Source organism: Stegodyphus dumicola, chromosome 7, assembly GCF_044657685.1.
Source record: "Stegodyphus dumicola isolate Sdum_Otavi_A_Nest chromosome 7, ASM4465768v1".
Lineage (NCBI taxonomy): Eukaryota > Metazoa > Arthropoda > Arachnida > Araneae > Eresidae > Stegodyphus > Stegodyphus dumicola.
Genome location: NC_140774.1, coordinates 65,083,538 through 65,104,718, shown reverse-complemented (window position 1 = coordinate 65,104,718; position 21,181 = coordinate 65,083,538). Strand labels below are relative to the sequence as shown.

The following is a 21,181-nucleotide window of genomic DNA, read 5'->3' as shown; positions in this document are numbered from 1 at the left end:
ATTAAATATGAAGACGAAGGTTAAAATAATGTGAAAATTGTTTTAGATTTATTAAATTTTATTTTGACGTTCTGCATTTTTAATGCCTTGATACCAAATTTTACTTTTCATCAGTGTCGATAATTTTTAAGGGATTTCCACCACTGTTTTTCCCAAAACCTTAACTTCAGTAATGAACTAATCAGTGAATCTCTGCAGAATAATTTTCAAATTTTTCGTTCTAATTTCCTTTTGCTTATGTCAAAGCGTTATATTGCAGTTCAAAACAGTGAAATCCTTCCATCGTTAAACGGCCCTGAAGACATGACGAAATGTACTGAAAGAGTTGACCAGTGAGGTGTAGCTATAAATGTCGAAACAGAATAGATATAGAATGTGTATTAATAATTCCAGGCTAGCTGCCTGTCTTTCAGTGAAAGAAATCCCTCATCAGAGATGCTATTTAAATACGTCTTAGGAGTTGCCAATATGTTACGAGGAAGTCACAACTGGTAGACAGTTTCAAGGCGATACTTTGTAACGTGAGTGGGCATCAATACAAATCAGACGGAGTTAAGTTAGTACGGTTAATGGGAAAGATTTGTGATTTTAATTCAATCATTCCTTCATAGGCGGCAATGTGTAATTTGGAACATTTCATAACGAAGGAATCATGTACCTCTGTTTCTTGACTGACGTACACAAGCTTTCTTTGTTTCTTTTTTTTTTAATGTTCAATTACGGTACCTGCTATAGTTACTGAAAAACGTGCTACAGTACTTTTCATTACTTTGTATCCTCGAACGCCTTGTATCATGAGGAATGGGAATGAAGGAAAAATAAACTCTGTAAATTGTCTTCCCCAGCTGCAGCATTTAAAACTGGAATTTTTTTCAGTTTTCCATTTTTTGGTATCTTGCTTTATCGCATAATGCTGCTCATGACTGTTGTATGCTTTCGCCCATGAAAAAAAAAAAAAAAAAAAAAACTGCTGTGCTTTTTATTTGCATGCATATTATTACATAGGAGGAGAATAAATTAGGAAGAGTCATAAACTTTGCATTTGGTTTCTCCTTCCATCTGTCTCGACACCCCATTTTTATTTTCTGACTTTTTCTCATTACTTTTAGTATTTGGCACCGAGTATGACCATAATGTTGCTAAAATTGCTTCATTTAAAGTAATCAAACATATAGACATATTATATCTGGAGTATACGTTTACATGTATCTTGAAAAAATACATAATTACTCTACCACATTTCATAACAATGGGCGGACGTAATGAAGGTTAAACGAAATAAATCACGTGGCTCTTTAAGAGACGTTATCATTTATAATACTGTGTCTTTTATTTTGATAGGTATAAATTCATAAATCTTAAAGAAATAAATAGCAAATTAAAAAAAATCTGCTGAAGATTTCTTCTGAAACAACCGAGCAAACGTAGCTTCTAATGTACTAACGAGCATAAGGTAAGTTCATAAAAATGTCTAAACATAAGATAGTTAAAACTAAATATTTCGATTTCGTACTAACTTATATTTGCTAACATACGGTAATCATGTATTCAGGTATTAAAACGTTTTCCATTTTTGGAATAAAATATTCGGGCATAAAGTATGATTTTAAAGCTTAAATTAAATACTATTATAAGGGAATTACATTATAGATTTAAGTAAACTATAAAATAAAGATTTAAATAATTAGGGCTGCGTTTAATACTTTTGAATCTGAGACTGTTAAGTCGTTTTAATTCGGAAGATAAATTAAAAGTTATGTGTCATATCAAAGCAAAGCAGTCCGGAAAATGCCTGTTTCCCAAAGTGGCCTGAGAATAAATAAAACTCATATCGTAGAAGGCATCACTTGTTAAGTCAAGTAGAATATAAATGCATATCAACTCAAGGTAATCTAAAATAAACGTTCAAATATTTTGGAAGACTTTCATTAGAAACATTGATAATGCCAAATCTGGGCAATTTTGTTTTGATATCTTAGCTTTTAGCACGATACATGATTGTAGGAGATTCAATTTACTTTCCCGAACACGCACTAATCTACATAATTGAAACACTAAAGAAAATCTTTCCTTCTATTCAGAAATATTTATATTCTCATTAATACTACATCTGGTTTTATATTTCGCCTATCTAGTCAGTTCAGTTCTCACTAGACGAGATTTAATTTCACGTCCCCGACGAAATTAGGAATTTTCATCTGAACAACAAAGAAATCCGGTTACACGAAAAGCACACCAAATGTCACTCTCATAAACATTCCAGCATTTTCTTAATTACCTGCTGTTGTTCGGCTGTTCATTTATAGGGCCTTTAATTGCCGGGATTAATTATAGAAAATACTGATCTGCTAAACAGCAATCCTTTTATTGAATTCCTAAGGGATAATTTTCTCATTTAATGAGGCATCTCTTGCAACTTGTTGAATGCCGGAGAAAAGTCCTTTTCTCCGGGCTTCGTTGCCGTGGCAACGCAAAGAGAAGATGCCATCTTGACAATTCAAGACTACTGAAACAGACTGCACTTATCTCTTTGCATGGTTTCGACTGCATTTTGTTGCGGGATAGGCAATTTAATATTTTTAATGAAATCGAGCAGGTGGTTCTTTCAACGACTGAATGAGATTAAATGCTTTTTTTTTTTATATTTTGTGAGCAAATTGGAAATTTTAATTCAAGCAGCAACAAAAAAATATAAATTTTATGTTATTTGAGTTTAGCACAAACGTTAATTTCATTGAAAAAAATCAAATATTTGTGTAGTACTTAAAATCAAATCTCTTAAGCCGAATCTAGAATAATGCAGCTCCGTCCTTATCATCTTGGGGTTTAAAACCTGGGACTATTTTAATTACATTATTACATTTTAGGATCTTCATCTTTAAAGGTATCATTATTTATATTAGGATTTTGCATCATTTGTAACTGAATAAATTTTTACGAGGTATGACACAACTGCGTCACATATAATGAAGAAATTCAATAAATACAAATAAGATTTCGGGATTTGTTCCAAAATAAAAGTGCTATGTCCGAAACAACAGCTCATCATTTACCTTATACAAAGTTTTTGCATTAGAAATGTATCTTGCGCAGATTTTCTGATAATGTTGGATTACCACTCATTTATCATCTACTCTCCTTGACAGCCCTCAGGGGCTCACTCTTTGTTAGTACAGGGGTAGCAATCCCGAGGTATTCAGGCCATTCCAAGATCCGTTTTGGTGAAAATGGAGAACACTATCCTGGAGCCCTAGTGTCTTTCCACTTTCATTTCAATGACTCAGACTATCTGCCTTTCCGGATACTTCTTTTACTGCGACACGATGAAAGGTTACAGCGCCATTGAATCTAGTCACCGAAATACAATTTTATTTCTTGATTATTATCACAAGTAACAATTTTAGACAAAACTCCTTTTGCTTAAAAGAATTTGACAGATTATTTCCCTGCTCTGGGTAAAGTCTAAATTTTCAATTTTTTCATCCAGTTTTTACGTATTGGGAAAGAGATATGACTAATAAAAAATGCCCGCTCAAAATGTGGCGGTAAAAGGCTACCAGCCGACATATTTCGTTTGGCGACGGTTGCATAATTTTTGGTGACTTTATCGCCTGCGCCGGCGAAACGGAAAATACCTTAATATACATATAACAACACAAACAACATGTTACAACAGCATACAAGTAAAATGATATAAAGTGACAGAAAACAAAAAGCAGATGGATCATGAAGGGGGTGAGGAAGACTCACACAGAGACAATACGTTTAGAAAGGGGTAGCCTAAAAATGATAATTAGGAGAAAGGGCAATACAAGGGAAAAAAAGCACGAAAAAAGCAAATGAATACATTAATCAGTCTAAATGTGTAAGAATTCCAGGTCGTCTTCTGTTACCTGCAGGATTAGGATCATAATTTAGCATTGTAACTGTTGTACTAATTGTAATTTAGCATTGAGGTTGTTAACCCTGGAAATTTGCTTTTAATTTTTACAATAAATACAGTAAGAAGCCCGAAGAGCTTGGCATAAAATCATCCAATCTCTTCGTGAATAGTACTGTAAAACCAACGATCACGAGCAATTTGGCGTAGCGTAATGTTTTGACTGATTTGTAGTCTCTGAAACGTAGTTTTACATACAGAACCCCAGACGGGACAGGCATAAATAACAAAAGTGCGCAACATGGCTTTACAGATGAGTAACTTCTTGTCGAGGGATAAAATCGAGTTCCAGCGAATTAAGCGGTGAAGAGTACCTTTATACTTCCGGAACTTAGAGATTACGTGTGTAATTTTGGACTTTCATGTTAATCTTTGTTTAAGTATAACACCAAGAAAGATTACTTGCTTGGACCACGGGAGAGCAGTACTATACAAAGAAATATGAGTGATGATAGATCTTCGGTTCGAAAACATGACCACCGCAGTTTTTTCGACGTTGATTTTTGATTTTCAGCTCTGGAGCCAGGACTCCAGTGCATGTACTATATAACTTTGCAGTGCATATTTAACTGAATCCAGAGATGCGTTTCGTGCCAGGCTCGCAGTATCATTTGCATACTGGGTGAGTGTTGTGTTGGGAGTGCGGGGTAATAGTCGTAATAGTTGAGCCCACTGAGCACTTGTGGAGCGAGGTTCCGTGGGTGGCGTCGGACTTTGTCAGTTTTACCCCAGACATGCGGGTGGAGGAGGTGCATTTTTTCGTCACGTCGAAGGAACATCACTCTGGCAGAGAGCGGAGCGAGATTGAATTATTGCTTCGAAGTCGTTCCACGCTTTCGGGTTTTTGCGGTGGCTTTGCTCGCAGCAATATCTGTGGCCAAAAATCAGAAGTATGGTACGAGAGACCGCGTTAGCCCTCAAGAATAAACCTGCGTCTGTTTTATTCGAGTGTTCGACTGCGCGGACGCCGCAAGAGAAAATCTGTACACATGGATCGATATTTTTTAAACTTATAATCTTTTGATTCCTACATTACAGTATGCAGTTGCTATCTATGCAGTATGCAGTAAGTTCTTTATGTACACAATCGCATGCAGTTAAAAACATGCGTAAATAAAACTAAACTAGTTGTGTAGTTAAAAAAAAAAACCTCTTTTTTTTTTTTTTTTTTTTTTTTTTATATATATATATACGCAACTGTATACAATAATTCTAACAAAGATATTGCCATATTTAAATGAAAGCGAAATACTACTGCTATTATAAAAAGCATATTTTCCTTTCTAAATATAAGAATGCATTTAAAAAAATAGTGCTACGAATCCTTTAAAATTTTATGATATATTCGGAAAATTTAATAGTAAAAATTACTCCAAAAATTATTTTCAATTACGAAAAATTCGTAACGGCATAACAAATCGAAAATTATTTTGTAACAAGAACATTAAATTATTTCTGTTGCTCTTATAATAAATTATGTTATATTTTTAATAATAAAAAAATAAGTTAGTCAGTCAAGGAAGCAACTGCATGAAAATTTCATGTGACTAAGAGTCTTAGTTCAGGCACAATAACACGTCGAATAAATACTAATTCAGAAATCAAACAACAAAAATCAGCGTTATATTTTCAAATTTTCACAGGACTAGTTTCGATGGTTTTACCGAACCACCATCGTCAGCTGCAAAAGCGTAAATGAACGAGATAGGATATAATCAACAGATGGCGCCATTAGTTTATTTTCTGTCTTGGCTTTCTTATCTTATCTGATCATTATATCCTATCTCGTTCATTTACGCTTTTGCAGCTGACGATGGTGGTTCGGTAAAACCATCGAAACTAGTCCTGCGAAAATTGGAAAATATAACGCTGATTTTTGTTGTTTGACTTCTGAATTAGTAAGAGTCTTAATATTTACATATAGCATTTTATCTTACATAGCATGAATCAAGGTATAAAAAGAGATAGCACTGTAGTGATTTCATTACATAAATATCCATTTTTTTATATCCTATCTCTCCCTGGCGAAGTCAGATGAACTTGACTTAAATACTATTCTACTTCTCATTTGCATTTGATGCAGTTCTAAAAACTCATTCTGGTAGGAACTTGTAAGCTGAAGATAGAAAGGATAGAAAAGAAGCATAAAAACGATTATAAAATTAAAATATACCTTACAAGTTGACAAAAGATGAATAATTGCCTTCATTCAATCATTTCCATTACATATAAGCGTATTTCACATTTATGCACGATAGCAATAAAATGAAAACTGATAAATCAAACATTAAAACAATCATGGCTTTTCATGATTCACCTGTTTCTGAAAAGAAAGAGAGCAAAAGTTTAAAATTACCTTTGAATTTTATTATTTTCCAGGATATTCATAAAACGGCTTATTTAAGTATACCAGCGAATAATTTCAGCATTGAGATATTAATTTGCAATAATTAAAGAAATTTTATCAAATGAATGAAAAATAAAGAACAAACTATAAATATGATTCTAAAATGAAGAAAGAAAAATTGTTCCACGTCGAATTAACATTCAGAAAAAAAATCTGATGTGTACACCACATGATTCTTTGTATGGAATATTAAATTATACGCAATTTTCCTGAATTTCATTTAAACGTACTGAATTAACAGTAACGAATTTTGAATTAAATCTACTTCGCCGACAGTGCATAAACCACAACAGAATAAATGCACACTTTTAAGTTCACTATATTTATTTACCATAGCGACACTTCGGCGCTAGGTTCACTTAACGGAGTTACATCGCATTCATTTTATAACTCAGAGTGCACAAAAATTATATCATCTGAAGAACTACTGCAAGTTCTATTCAAATACTATAATAAATCTAAAACAATATATAAAGAAATTAACAAATAAAAAAAGGGGTTCACAGACTATTCAGCGCCGCTTATCCAAAGCGCATGGGCTGCTAATTAATTCAGTTCTCACCTCGCGGCAAGGCAAAAATACATAAAAATTCAAAATATCATCATTAAAAATTCAAAGATATAGAAAAAACTCAAAACACCAAGTACAATTAAAACAATTACAATTTTTTTTTACAATTAAAATTACAGTTTCTACGCGAAAACAAGCTAATAACTTAAATGGTAATTCCAGAATTAATTAAGCATAATTTAATTCGCAATAATAAAAGAACACGTTATGTTGTTATTGCGAAGCTTAGTTTCTCGAGATTACCAACAAATCGACTATTCTGGTAAGTGTCAAATGTAAAAAAATATGGTTGCCATGCTAAAAAAATTTAGGATTAACGGCACTTAAAAAAACTTTTAAATTGTTGATAATTCCACAATTATTGCATACAGGTTAACTAAAGGCATAAAACCTTAACCGGATGATAAGAACAACATTATTCAATCATTTCTAAAGCAAAGAATGCACAATTTACAAACATATAAGAATAAAGAAACTGAGCTCATTCAGCCGAATAACATATGTATACATACATTTGTATACTTTTGGTACGGCCGATTGCAACCAAAATGGGAGATGCACATGTACATGTTATAGCAGTCCTATATACAAAATTCCAACATTCTGTGGCTACTTGTTTTTGAGTTATGCGAGATACATACATACATACGTAGGTACGTACGTACCCAAGTACGTGCATACAGACGCCACGAAAAAATCTCTTCAGAATTCATTTTAAATCAGTTTTATAACTTTGGGGGGGGGGAAGAGTTCTTTATTCTGTCCTTACGTACAGATGTCACGTAACAACATCGCTAAATTGCATTCGATAACGGTCAAAATGGATATTTTCTTTGAAATATGATACCCGAAATTTTTCGAGATTACAATACTTCCTTTTTACTTCGTACAAGAAAGTGAAAACGGACAGTAAGTTTAACTACCTACAATTTAATTTTTTATTTAATATACTGAGAAACATATATCATTTGATTTACTTGAATTATTGTTATTAATATATAACTTAATAAAACTAATAAATAGTTCCAGTTTACAAATTTTTGAATATTCGGGTTTATATTATCCGTCATTAAAAAGCACTGAAGACTGAAAGAGGAATATATATGCAACATTCGATTTATTAAGTCTTTCGGATGGATAAACTGTCGTATTAATTGATATTACGTATTAATTACTGCATTGAAATCCTGGCGATTTAACCTTTACAAATTGACAGTCTGATAAGGGGTGAAGAATAATGAGGTGGGAATGTAACAGCTGTTAGTGAATCCAAAGAAGGAAACCCCTGGAATTTAATCTATAACATGTCTAGTCATTATTGTAATAATCGAAAGATTTAAATCCTTGAAACTAAGCGACCACAGTTTCATCTTTGTCATTGAAGACAGTTTTCGCTGATAATAAAATGGATGCTGATGTCAAAATTGAACTCGGTTATCAAACCAAAAGGTTCAAATTTCATTTAGTAGAACTTCGTTTAACCGAAATGATAGCGTATATGAAGACTACATCTGAATTCCGATAAACTCCTTTTTCACTATACAGAACTAAATATACGTAATTTTATAAATGCATGTGAGTATAAAGGATTGCGAAGTCTTTGCTTTAATCTCCAAATACCTACATTCGTTGATGGATTACATCAGTTAAAATTTCAGTTATTATAAATCATTTCTCTGAACTAAATAATGTACCATAAACGGAAACATAAAAATTTTTAATAAATTATGAAAAGTACTTTTGCAGTTCCATCTTATTTTGGGTGAATTTTTGTCTGCAGTGAGCAAAAGCGGAAAAAAATTGCTGCTAATTTCCCCTGGTTCAAATCCGGCCAAATACTTTAAATACGTTTTTTTAAAATTACATATGCGTATTATATCCTTTAAGTGTTTTAAATAAAACGTAACCTTTAAATGGAAATTTCAGAGTTTCTTAAATGAATTTAAAAGGATATGGAAAAAAAATCAGTCCATTGTGGGTTATTCGAAAAACATTGCTACGCTCCAATTAATTTGAATAAATGAAATTCCACAGTACACTGAAATTTCCCTAAGACAACTACTTGTTTTTCTAAATGACACTTGTATTCTATTTCAAGTAACCTCCTCAGAAAGCATACGAATTTGTGAATTTCGATACCGTTATTTAATTGTATTTACAGAAATACTGGACACACTAACTGGTAGTCAATTTAGGATAGTTTTAGGGAGGTATTTCTAGAAGCAGGTCGTGTTTTACATGATTGTGCTTTGTACAGTGCAGGGAAAGAATATCAGTATATAGCAGTTTTAAAACTAAAAGTTTGTGTATTCATAAGCTAGCGATTGCTCATTCTTTTATGGAAATTCTGTCTAATTAATAGATAAACGGGTAATGATAGAGCTATATTGAGCATCTGAAGAAAACAATTAAATGACTACCTAAAAATAGAGGAAATTATAGTTGTTTTAAAAAAGATTGCTTTTAAAAGTATTTGATTAGTACAGAGAGTGTTTACACATTTTTAGAAGGGTTTGGGTGAGGTTTAATTAATGTCTAAAATGTAAAGGTTCTAAAATGATAATTAATGTCTAAATGTAAAATGTAATGTATTTTTCTAAATGTTCGATATCTTTTCTGGGCTAAAATTCCCTTAATTTCCATAATAGAAGGACTTTTCGAGAAATTTCTACGATTTTTGATTTTCATTCCTCTTCTACTACTTTATAGAATATATCATTCATCATGGTTGTGCGCTTAGAAAGAGCTCTTTTCAAGAGACCTGATGCACAATAGTTCGTAGCTAAAACATCAGGGTAGTTCGTAAAACTACCTCGAAAAGGCATGAGAGTAGCAGGAGCGCGGCAATACAACACGACTGACAGTCTCGCAGGCAGAAGGATGATGGGAAATAAGAGGAATGTGTGCTATTCGATTAAGACGTAAGGACGATGAAGCGAAGACGTAACCTCTTAATCATACCGTTATTTTTCACCTGTAAATACCATTTTAATGTAACTCCTCTGATAGCTAACTTTAATAATTTACTCACCTAGAAGTGTTTCGACTGTCTACTAACCCCTTAGATGCTGAGCTTACAGATATTAATGCAATACCTGTTTCTGTTTTCATTTTTCAAAGAATGCTGTGGTACTTTTCCAATAATGACTTGTTGTTTTATCTTGATGAAGTTTCACTCTTTGAAAGTCATTGGGATGAAGAAATAGAAATTCTTCTGTAAATATCGGACGTAAAACCTTTCTCTTAATAATACATTGACTTGATTTTATTATTTTTTTCCATTCTCCTTTTTTTTTTTTTTTTTTTTTTTTTTTTTTAATTTCCTATCTCAAGAGAATTCCGTGACAACTGTGAATCCCATACTGTAACATTTTTGTATTCACGAAGCCAAGTTTGTACAATTTTTTGCTTTGTTTTCGATAGTAAATAAATACTTTTTCAGTCATTCAGTACCTATGTTTTATCAAGAATCATAATTTATTTCAATTTATCTCTACTAAATAGGTTTCATAAAGTTGTAATAATTATTTTGCGTTGAGCCACATGCCTTGCCACAAGATGGTCAACATTAGGAATTTTTAGCTTTTATAAGTTGTAAATCTTACTTTGTTATTTTATTTATTGTTGTTACAGATGTATTTTAAGATTTGTAAATTTCTGAGTAGGCGGATTTTGTCTTGTTGCCAACAATTTAACTTTAGAAACATTAGTAAGAGTACATGCCTCTTTTGAGTATATGTTTGGAGTCGTTTTTCCATGTAGAAGTAATGACTGAAGATTTTTTCCCCTCTTCCGATTAATAATGTTACTTATTTTGCTGTTAGAGATGCCTTCATTTCACAACACTTTTGAATTATGAAAAAGGAATATTTCTCTCCGGAATGCGCATGAAACTTATCCTTTAATCCAAAGCTTGTTTAAATGTGAAATTTTGAAAGAAAAATAAATTTAAAAGTAAGAGACGGTATTTCTCATTTCAAATAAGTTGTTGGCAAACATTTTATTCCAAAGCATTTGCTTTTTTGTTATTTATCGAAATTGTTCCAAAGATGTCTAAGCGCCCTCTGTATGTAATGCAAATGATCATTTCAAGCGATAAAATGCAGTCTTTCCTCCTACTCAGTTTTAATACTTCAAGATATATACGTTCTAAAGTAAAAACAAAGTCTCTGGTTATTAAAGGGGGTCTGTGAATAATTGCAATTAGCACTGATTAGATTTCCTTGTTTTATGAGTAAGTTCCTAAATCATGAGGATCTAAGCATATTAACTTCAACCTGCATTATTTATAGGAGTAGAAACGTTAGAAAAATAATTGATGTGTTTTTAGACCACTCATTTTACACGCGGTTTTATGTAAAGTTCGGGTGTCATGAAAATCCACTTCATATCAAAACATACATACGTCTTGATATGAAGAATACATCCATGATGTAATATAAGGCGTATAATATAAGGCTTGTTAAATCAAAAACCACTATCATTATTCTTTATTTTAAAAATTTATTTTTAAAAGAGACATTTTTACTGTAACCTTTGGTCGGTATCTTGTTAGAGTCTTTAATAAGCCAGTGTTCATAGCTATTGTAAATCATTAATTATTATGTGTGACTGTCTCTACTTAAGAGTGCAAACATGTGCTGCACCTTGACCAGTGATCTAGGTGAGAAGGTGGTAAAATTTTAGGTAACTATTTAGCATTTGCCCCATTGTTGCTTTGAAAAAATCAATTTGCCTCACTTTAGGATTTAAGTAGTATATTGTAATAAAACGGATTAAAGCTATAGGGACTAAAAGCTGCCTGCCGAGTACAATAATGTTATTCAAGTTCACATACGACGTCCTCCAAAATTACGTGTTGTTGAAACCAGCAATTTAAACACAATTTTACGAGCTATTAATGTATGCTTAATTTTCGACAGGACAGGTTAAATTCACTTAATGGAACAGTGAAGTACTTTCTTCATTGTTTTTTTATTAAGTTATCAGACCGATGGAGGTATACAATGCGCGCACTGACCTTTGCAAATAATTTTAATGAATAAATTTTCTTTCAAAATAAATGATGTTAATGTCTTCCTGCCTTCGTGGGATCTCGAAGCAGAAAAACTGACATAATTTATACATTACTTAGAAATTGAAGCGCGAATTTCGGATCTTTTTTAAAAATGGTACTTTCGAGACTTTTACGAATACATTCACTTCAAAATCGTTAAGAATTATGTTCATTTTGTACAAACTTCTTTGTCATAGGTCATGCGCCTCAGTTGTTAAATTGTTTAAACAAGATTCAATTTTATAATTTCACTAGTATCACGTCACATTTTCTTCTCTTTCACTCTTAGAGTGACATTTACTTATGGTCTGAGCATGATTCAGCAGTTGCTGAAGGCACAAAAAAATGTTAAGCAGTAGACACTACACTGCAGTGTGAAACAAAGAAAGCATAAATGAAACTGTTTGAAAACATTTTACAAAACTCTGAAGTTTAGTTACTTTCGTACAAATATGATAACATTCTGGGCTAAATATGATGTAGCTTATTAAAAAACAAAGACAGAACTTGGCCTTTTTTGCTTTGAAAAAAAGTGGAGAAATGCCGATCTCTGATTTTCAATATATTCTCCTGGCAGTCGATAAATTACGAAAGGGACAGATGCGTAATAAATAATAATAAATTAATAATCACAATTAAATTTAATCTGCATTAAAAAACTCTCATTTTTTTTCGAAATGAAACAGGCGCCATTTTACAACTCCTGTAAAAGCGAAAAAGCAAGGAAATATTACGAGCAGAAATTTCATCTCGTTTTGCTGTTTCGAGAGCAACTGGTTTACTTTGACAGACAATTAGTCAGAATATAGAAGGACAGACGGATTTTATGGCTTCGCAAGAGCTGTCAACCCTTGCGAAGAAACCGTGAGCTACATTGTAACAAAAACATCTCTTTCATAAATGTCGTTTACAAACAAACAGCAACGATTTGCAGTCCGTCTTTTGTAGACGTTGGATAGAAAGCTCGAAATTAAGTTCTTAAGTGGTGAACATATATAGCAGTGATTGTCCCATTGGCGCAATATTTCCAGATTATACAATATGCTATTTGGAGACAAATTCTCAACGATCGTCTGCCCAACTTTTCAGAAAACGTACCTTCTCTGAAAAAAAAAAAAAAAAAAAAAAAAAAAAATAGCATAAAACTCGTGCCTTAACTCCTACATTTCGATTCTTTCACTAAAAATTAGTTTAAATACGAGTTTTATTATCTATGCATTTTGTCTGATAAAATCAAAAACGGCGAGTAACTTTTCGATTCTTTTTTAAAACAATCAACTACTATTTGAAAACCATAAAAAAGTTTTAAAAAAACGTTTCTTAAAAAAGTTTCATACTTGGCTAGTTCAATCAGCAAGTATCATGATAGCATTTAAAACACATTACTTCATTTAGAAAATATTCCTCATCTGTTGACTTAAATTGTGTTTAAAAGCACTAAATAATTAAGACCAACTTCCTTACTTGAAAAAATGTTCTCCTCTATTCCATTTGATCTCACTGTTGCTGCTGCAGTTCAGTTGAGGAGCGAGGGTAATGTTATCGTTCTGAGGATCATTCAGGAAAAGTTCCAAACCACGAATAAATATCTTTACCGATCTTTCTATTTCTTCCATGAGTCGAGTTTTTGTTGTGTTGAAATGGATACCTGAAAATAAAGCAAGTTCTTTTAATAAATTTACCATTTACACCTTGGAGTTTCAAGAAATATTATCTCATACATTATAAAACGCAGCAGTAGAATTCAAGCAATAAAAGTAAAATGCAAGTCATAGAAGGCATTGCAAAACTTTTGTATCTTCCTGTATTCTTTTCGCTCCCGTTTAGGTTGTATTCACTAAATTTTGGAATTGGCTCGGTATTAAAATTTTATTATTTCTTTTGCACTTTAGAGTATTTCTGCTTGTATCATATTTAAAAAATTATTCCTTACATTGGCATTCACTATTTACTTAAATATATTTTAAGACTTTAACTTCGCGCTTATTTTATTGTTTCCAAAATTTTTTTTCGAAATTCTATATTATGCTCTTTATTCTAATTTTTTACTTTACATATACATCCATGGTATTCATATCTCAAATATCTACTAGTTAGAGGTCCGATTTTAATTTAATTTCATTTTCAGGAAAATACCGTTGCTCAAATTCTTACCTTTATCTCTTTATTGTCCAAAGGAATTACATTTGAACTCTTCATTTATCTTTTCCTTTTTGTTATTCTTAACAGAATTACTGATTTAGATATGCCTTCGTTTAAGAGCATAATTCGTTCCAGCAATGTGCTTGTAATCCAAAGAACTTGTATATCAAAATGAATTTCTCAGTAAGGAATAAAGAAGAGGAGATGATTTTAACTACTCAGAAGTATACATATTATAAGATTAATACAGAACGAAACGAAAAAATACATAAACGGATTAAGAGAATCGTGGCTAAATAACGGAATCACTCTTGTCTCTTGCCCCAATGAATTCTCTTTTGTGCGATTTTAACTAGGAACTTAAGTTATGACAGTTGCTTCCACCTGCTTCTGAAGATTTCGTAGAAATGTGACATGCTTTAACCGGGCGACGCTTTTCTGTAAAATTTATTTCGCACGTTTTTCTACAATTTAGCTAAGATCCTAATCTTATTTAAGTGAAAAATTCCTCAACCTTTTTTTTTTCTTCCTTAGAAGACAAAATCTGCTATTCTGGCGTGATAGGATGCTGGTTCTTGCGATGTAGATCCTTCTGTTCGTCGATGGTCAGCTCCTGGTCATGCTAATCAAACAGATATTGAATATTGTCCTGTATTACCTACAATCCAGTGGCTTATCACAAGGATACTATTTCTTCGATAAGTGACGATTTTTTTTCATGAGCAAACATTTCAAATCCATATTCGATAACTCAGTCAGGCTCCCACCAAGTAGAACAAAAACTTCTCTTTTTTTCCCCGAACGCTGGGCCGGTATTCCAGAGGTCCGCGGTTCGATTCCCGGCAAAGGTGTTTGCTTATTTTTCATCTGTCCGGCTTTTCCAATTAGCCTAATGTATCTACAACCCAATACTAAAAAAAGAATGTAAATGTTCAAGAAACGTTGTTTCTAAAATAAAATTTTAACAGCATAAATTGAGCGATTTAAGCAGTAAAGATATGTAAACGATATATTAACTTACTAGCTCCCGGCGTCGAGCGAACTAAGATCCCCAGTCTGCCCCTGACCTAGGAACGCTGAACGTTACTGTGTACCTGAGCGCATTTTCAGTACCTTCTTAGACAGTTTAAGAAGGTATTGACATTTTGTAGTTATTCATTGCAAGCAAAATAATTTCCATAAAGCCTGCTTCATTATGTAAATGTTTGGATTCTTGATGTTACTTAAATAACATAAACAGGAAAACCTAACCCTTAAAATTAAAATAAAAATTCAGAATAATGCAATATTAAAAATATTTATTACATTATCATATTTAAAATATTTCTGTAGAATAATAAATTAAAACCTTAAGAACTTAAATAAGTGCTTATGATACATTTTTGCCACACTTCGAATTTAAATTTCCCGTTTGTGGGCATAAAAGGTAATCGGGATGTGTACGCAACAGCACCCTCCATACCAGCACGCTAGGTGATGGACATGTAAAAAATGACGATGACGAATGCAAGACGAAAACGTTCACTGTCCTTTTTTGTGGTTTTACTTAAGGATATGCGAATGTCTTGTGTCCATCTCCTGTGTCCATCATTCGTCGAATGACTAAAGTCACGCCTATGGCTTGCTGAAGCATCAAGGGAACCTGCAATGGTGTTCACCGTGCTGACATTTTGTGGTGCCTGCACACTTTGTCCAACTGCGCGTACAGACGCTTGTCTTGTGCACTAGCCGAGGTCCTGATTTAGGGTACGTGACATGCGGCACCATGCCACGAGGCCTAGAGGACAGTATGCCTCTCTTCTTCGCTGTTAGTGCCCTAGGAAGATGAGTGCCCTGTATCATCTCGGGGTGCATGGCATTCATCCGTGCATCCTCTCAGGACCGCCATCCATGAATGAGATCCCGATAACGCCATTATATTGGAAACGCTGGATCTTGGGAATACAATCATCCTTTCGAGAACATCATTCATCCCCACCAAGAATCCTCTCGGGAAGGCCATCTATGAACTATATCCCAGGTAGGATCTCAGCGGTGCCGCAGAGATTCTGTATTGCATTCATTATGGCCCTTCTAGTCCCATCGATTCAATATTCGCCTGACAGTCATGGGATCTTGACTAACATGAGCAGCAATATTGCGGAACGATAAAACGCAATCCCGGTGGATCACGATCCTCACAGTCGAGTTACAATTGCTGGTAAGAGTTTCTCTTTCTTCTTTTGTAACAGGACCTTTAAACTTTGTTTCTACGAAAATTTTTAGTTATAAAGCTTTGGGGTTTAAGTCGTAAATCATTAAGTTAATCACATTAAAGTTATTAAGTTCAATCACAGTTATTTAACAGGGTTTAAATGTCGCCAATCAGATAAGGTGAAGTTTCGCATGCTTAAATGGGAAGCTGAGTCAGTGAAACCGTCGATTGAATCTCAGCTCGTGTTTGATTCACTCTGATTGATCTGTACTTATAACAAGTTGGCATAAAGGTGAAAAGTCAGCGCATTTTGGCAAAAACCAGTTTTTCTGATGTAACGAAATGTGGTTGCCTAGCCACAAACCTCATATGAACAAAGTAGCATCGTATGAACGGAGTCTTACACAACAACCGACGTTCAAATGCGATTTCCAGATGAAAGCGTCAAATCTGTGAAATCTTTTCATTTACATACAATGTAGCGTTACTCATACTTGTTTTGTGCGTATGCGCTATAAGTCTAAACATTTGCATATTCCGGTGTGTAGTATTTAGTTTTTTATGCTAATTTAACCATTGTTGCGTACCGTCTTCGCAGGGTAATAATTTTAATAGCTAGGAGTGAATTTGTCAGATTACAGAGCAGAGCTTTTAGATATCTTTTAAAGAACTTGCTCGCTAATGATATCGAAAACGATTTAATATTATTTGAAATTATCTCTAACTAATTTTTATGCATTGCTGACACAATATTCCCATTGAATGCAGACATCATGAAAGAAAAATGTTGCACTTTGTTTAGGTGGCAGGAAGCAAAATGAAGTCATTCATGTCATTTTTTAAAGGCATGAAATATAATACAGTAAACTTATTCGTCGCCTCTGAAATCGCCTCTAAAAACTAACTAGTATTTTTAATACCATCATCTACATACAGAGTCATTTGAACCATCTCCGAGAGGATACATTATAATTTACAAATAAGTAGAGTTTATATAATTAAATTTAAAAAAATGCCGAAATATTTTAATTTTACTAAATTAATTACTTCAGCCACTATAATTTACATATGTACTGCAATCAGATTTACTTATAACAATAAAGATACAAATACCATATAAGTAATCAAAATCGTAAAAAACAACCTTATATTTAGCGTAGGTATAATGAAACAATCGATTTCGAGGGCAGCTAAAGGTCCCTCCTCATCAGGAGAAAGAAATACATAGAAAGAAGAAAATAGGAATCACAGAAACACGTGGTGCTTATCAGCACTGCACGTGGTTATAACTAGATTTTTAATCAGAGTTGCACTGGCCGCCTACTTTTACTGAGCCAGGCTGTCTGATCAAGCATAAAGAAATATTAGCGAAGTTAAAATAGGGAGCGAGGGGCAAATGCACATTACGCTCAAAATCTGAACTTCAAATAATGGAAAGCAACCACTGAACGGATTTTTATACCCTCTGGTAGTACCAAGTGCGAGGAGGTAACGCCATCTATCGGCAAAAATAACTGAATTAAGACAGTAGAATTTTAAAGGCATTAGGAAGGACTGGATTGGACTTCAAATCATTAACTAAACTTTCTAAATCTTTGTGAATGTGAAAAGCCTCAATAAAATCCAATTCGCCTATGGAAGAAGCCTTTTGGATGATTTTTGCAGACCCAAAATCAAAATTATCGTTAAAAGTCCAGCTATGATACGCTATTGAAGACTCGTTAATTTCCCCTTTTTTGACATAAGATTCATGTTCCTTGATACGAAACTACAACGCTCTTTTTGTTTGGCCAATATATCTTAAACCACACTGACATGATATTCTATAAATTCCCCAAGAATTCAAGACAGAAACGCAATCTTTTAGAATCGAAGGGTGAATTTTATTAATAGGGGAGAAACCGACTTGAAAATTGAATTTCTGGAGAATCCGTGCAATTTTATAGCTAACAGAAGGATAAAATGGAAGCACGACAAGGTCATTGATATTATTTCTGACAGTAGAATGTCTTCTTTGATGGGAATCTGAAAATTTTTTGACGGCTTTATCAATAATCACGGGAGAAAATCCACGGTCAATCGCAACTGCTCTCAAATAATTAAGTTCATTGGTAAGCAAAGATTCAGAGGAACAAACTTTTAGCGCGCGGAAAACATAATAGTAAAAAGAAGCCCTTATCAGCTTTAGAGATAATGACATTAGTATCAGAATGAATTTCACGTAAGATCTCATTTTCCTTTTTGCTAAGATTAGAACCCAAAGATTTATTGTTAAAATTAACGTTATGAGTAATTAGGTGGCGGATTGTATCCTTCTGCGTTTCCGAAATTTTGGAGAATTTAAAGGCTTTCTCTATAGGGGCGATGATTTGAGGAATTAAAGGTTTAGATGTCTTTGAAAAGTTGAAATTATATTTTAATACTTTTAACTGATCCTCCGAAAGATTCCTATTGGAGATATTAACGATGGAGTTAACGTTTACAGTGGGAAGATCAGCTAGATAATGAGATCTTACGTGAAATTCATTCTGATACTAATATCATTATCTCTAAAGCTGATAAGGGCGGACAGATCGTTGTTATGGACAAACACACATATATTACTGGAGTCTCTAAATTGATAAATGAAGGCCCATACTGCTCGATCCCTAAAGATCCTTCAACTTCGGACCTCATGAAAGTAAAAAGTGCTATTAAATCTTCCCACATTCTGCCAACTCAGTTGAAGAAATCACTTATTCCGCCTATTACTAATTGCGCTAGACTTTATGCTCTTCCAAAAGTCCACAAAACCGGTATTCCTTTTCGACCAATTGTTTCCAACATAGGTACTGCTTCATATCCTTTGGCCAAATATTTAGTTTCCAGATTTTCTCCTCTACTTGATAACAATATTCACACTGTAAAAAATTCTGTTGAAGTCATTGATAAACTTAGAAATATTTCCCCACTTCGTTCCATTATGGTTTCATTTGATGTCAAATCATTGTTTACTAATGTTCCGGTCGAAGGAGCACTAAATTGTCTTGAAACTAGGCTTCGGGAATTTCACTTCACACATACTGAAATTAATGAGTTGGTTTCGCTTACTAAAGTTTCTCTAAGTCAAACCCACTTTGTTTTCCAAAATGCATATTTTCGTCAAGTTGAAGGATTGGCTATGGGTAATCCTCTCAGTCCGGTACTTGCTGACATTTATATGCACTATTTTGAGATGAAATTATTTGATAAATTATCTTTTCGTCTTTGGATTCGGTATGTTGACGACACTTTCGCACTTTTCGACGGTTATAAAGAGGATTTATCCGAGATTCTATCTATTATGAATTCAATTGATCCAGCCATCCAATTCACTCTTGAAATTGAATCCAACAATTCCCTCCCCTTCCTCGATATTCTTATAATCCGCAATGAAACCGATTTTAGCACCACTGTGTACCGTAAACCCTTTGCAGTTTGTTTACCACCCCATGCCAAGTCATGCCACCCTGTTAAGCAAAAAATGGCCTCTTATTACTATTATGTTTTCCGCGCGCTAAAAGTTTGTTCCTCTGAATCTTTGCTTACCAATGAACTTAATTATTTGAGAGCAGTTGCGATTGACCGTGGATTTTCTCCCGTGATTATTGATAAAGCCGTCAAAAAATTTTCAGATTCCCATCAAAGAAGACATTCTACTGTCAGAAATAATATCAATGACCTTGTCGTGCTTCCATTTTATCCTTCTGTTAGCTATAAAATTGCACGGATTCTCCAGAAATTCAATTTTCAAGTCGGTTTCTCCCCTATTAATAAAATTCACCCTTCGATTCTAAAAGATTGCGTTTCTGTCTTGAATTCTTGGGGAATTTATAGAATATCATGTCAGTGTGGTTTAAGATATATTGGCCAAACAAAAAGAGCGTTGAAGTTTCGTATCAAGGAACATGAATCTTATGTCAAAAAAGGGGAAATTAACGAGTCTTCAATAGCGTATCATAGCTGGACTTTTAACGATAATTTTGATTTTGGGTCTGCAAAAATCATCCAAAAGGCTTCTTCCATAGGCGAATTGGATTTTATTGAGGCTTTTCACATTCACAAAGATTTAGAAAGTTTAGTTAATGATTTGAAGTCCAATCCAGTCCTTCCTAATGCCTTTAAAATTCTACTGTCTTAATTCAATTATTTTTGCCGATAGATGGCGTTACCTCCTCGCACTTGGTACTACCAGAGGGTATAAAAATCCGTTCAGTGGTTGCTTTCCATTATTTGAAGTTCAGATTTTGAGCGTAATGTGCATTTGCCCCTCGCTCCCTATTTTAACTTCGCTAATATTTCTTTATGCTTGATCAGACAGCCTGGCTCAGTAAAAGTAGGCGGCCAGTGCAACTCTGATTAAAAATCTAGTTATAACCACGTGCAGTGCTGATAAGCACCACGTGTTTCTGTGATTCCTATTTTCTTCTTTCTATGTATTTCTTTCTCCTGATGAGGAGGGACCTTTAGCTGCCCTCGAAATCGATTGAGTGTTTCATTATACCTACGCTAAATATAAGGTTGATTTTTACGATTTTGATTGTCACATTAGCGTGTTTCTCTTCTAGTCTACCATATAAGTACATTAATATTTCTTAAGGTTTCAATTTTGATATGAAATATCAATTGAATTTGTCATCAATCGTTTTAAAGTGGGACTATTTAATGAGTAAATAAATTTTAAATTAACTTTTTAAATTTTTGCAGACATGTCTATCACATTAATGCTAACAGACATTTCCAAAATTTGTTTTTCCATTTAAACGCCTTTTCCTAAAGGCCTCTTTAGAATGGAATAAAAGGAAGATGACTGGGCATCTAAGTATACAAATACTACACATACTATGTTATAT

The 21,181-nt window shown here is 33.5% G+C and overlaps 1 protein-coding gene across 3 annotated transcripts in view; it reads right to left on the bottom strand.

Annotated features, from left to right (window-relative positions):
* LOC118188575 (glutamate receptor ionotropic, NMDA 2C-like) overlaps positions 1-21,181 on the bottom strand; it is a 938,424-nt gene that overhangs the window by 168,946 nt on the left and 748,297 nt on the right. For all 3 annotated transcript variants that reach the window (XM_085820356.1, XM_085820357.1, XM_085820355.1), the window contains one exon: positions 13,439-13,622. In XM_085820356.1, the coding sequence (XP_085676482.1) occupies positions 13,439-13,622 (184 nt within the window). The remainder of the gene's footprint in view (positions 1-13,438; positions 13,623-21,181) is intronic.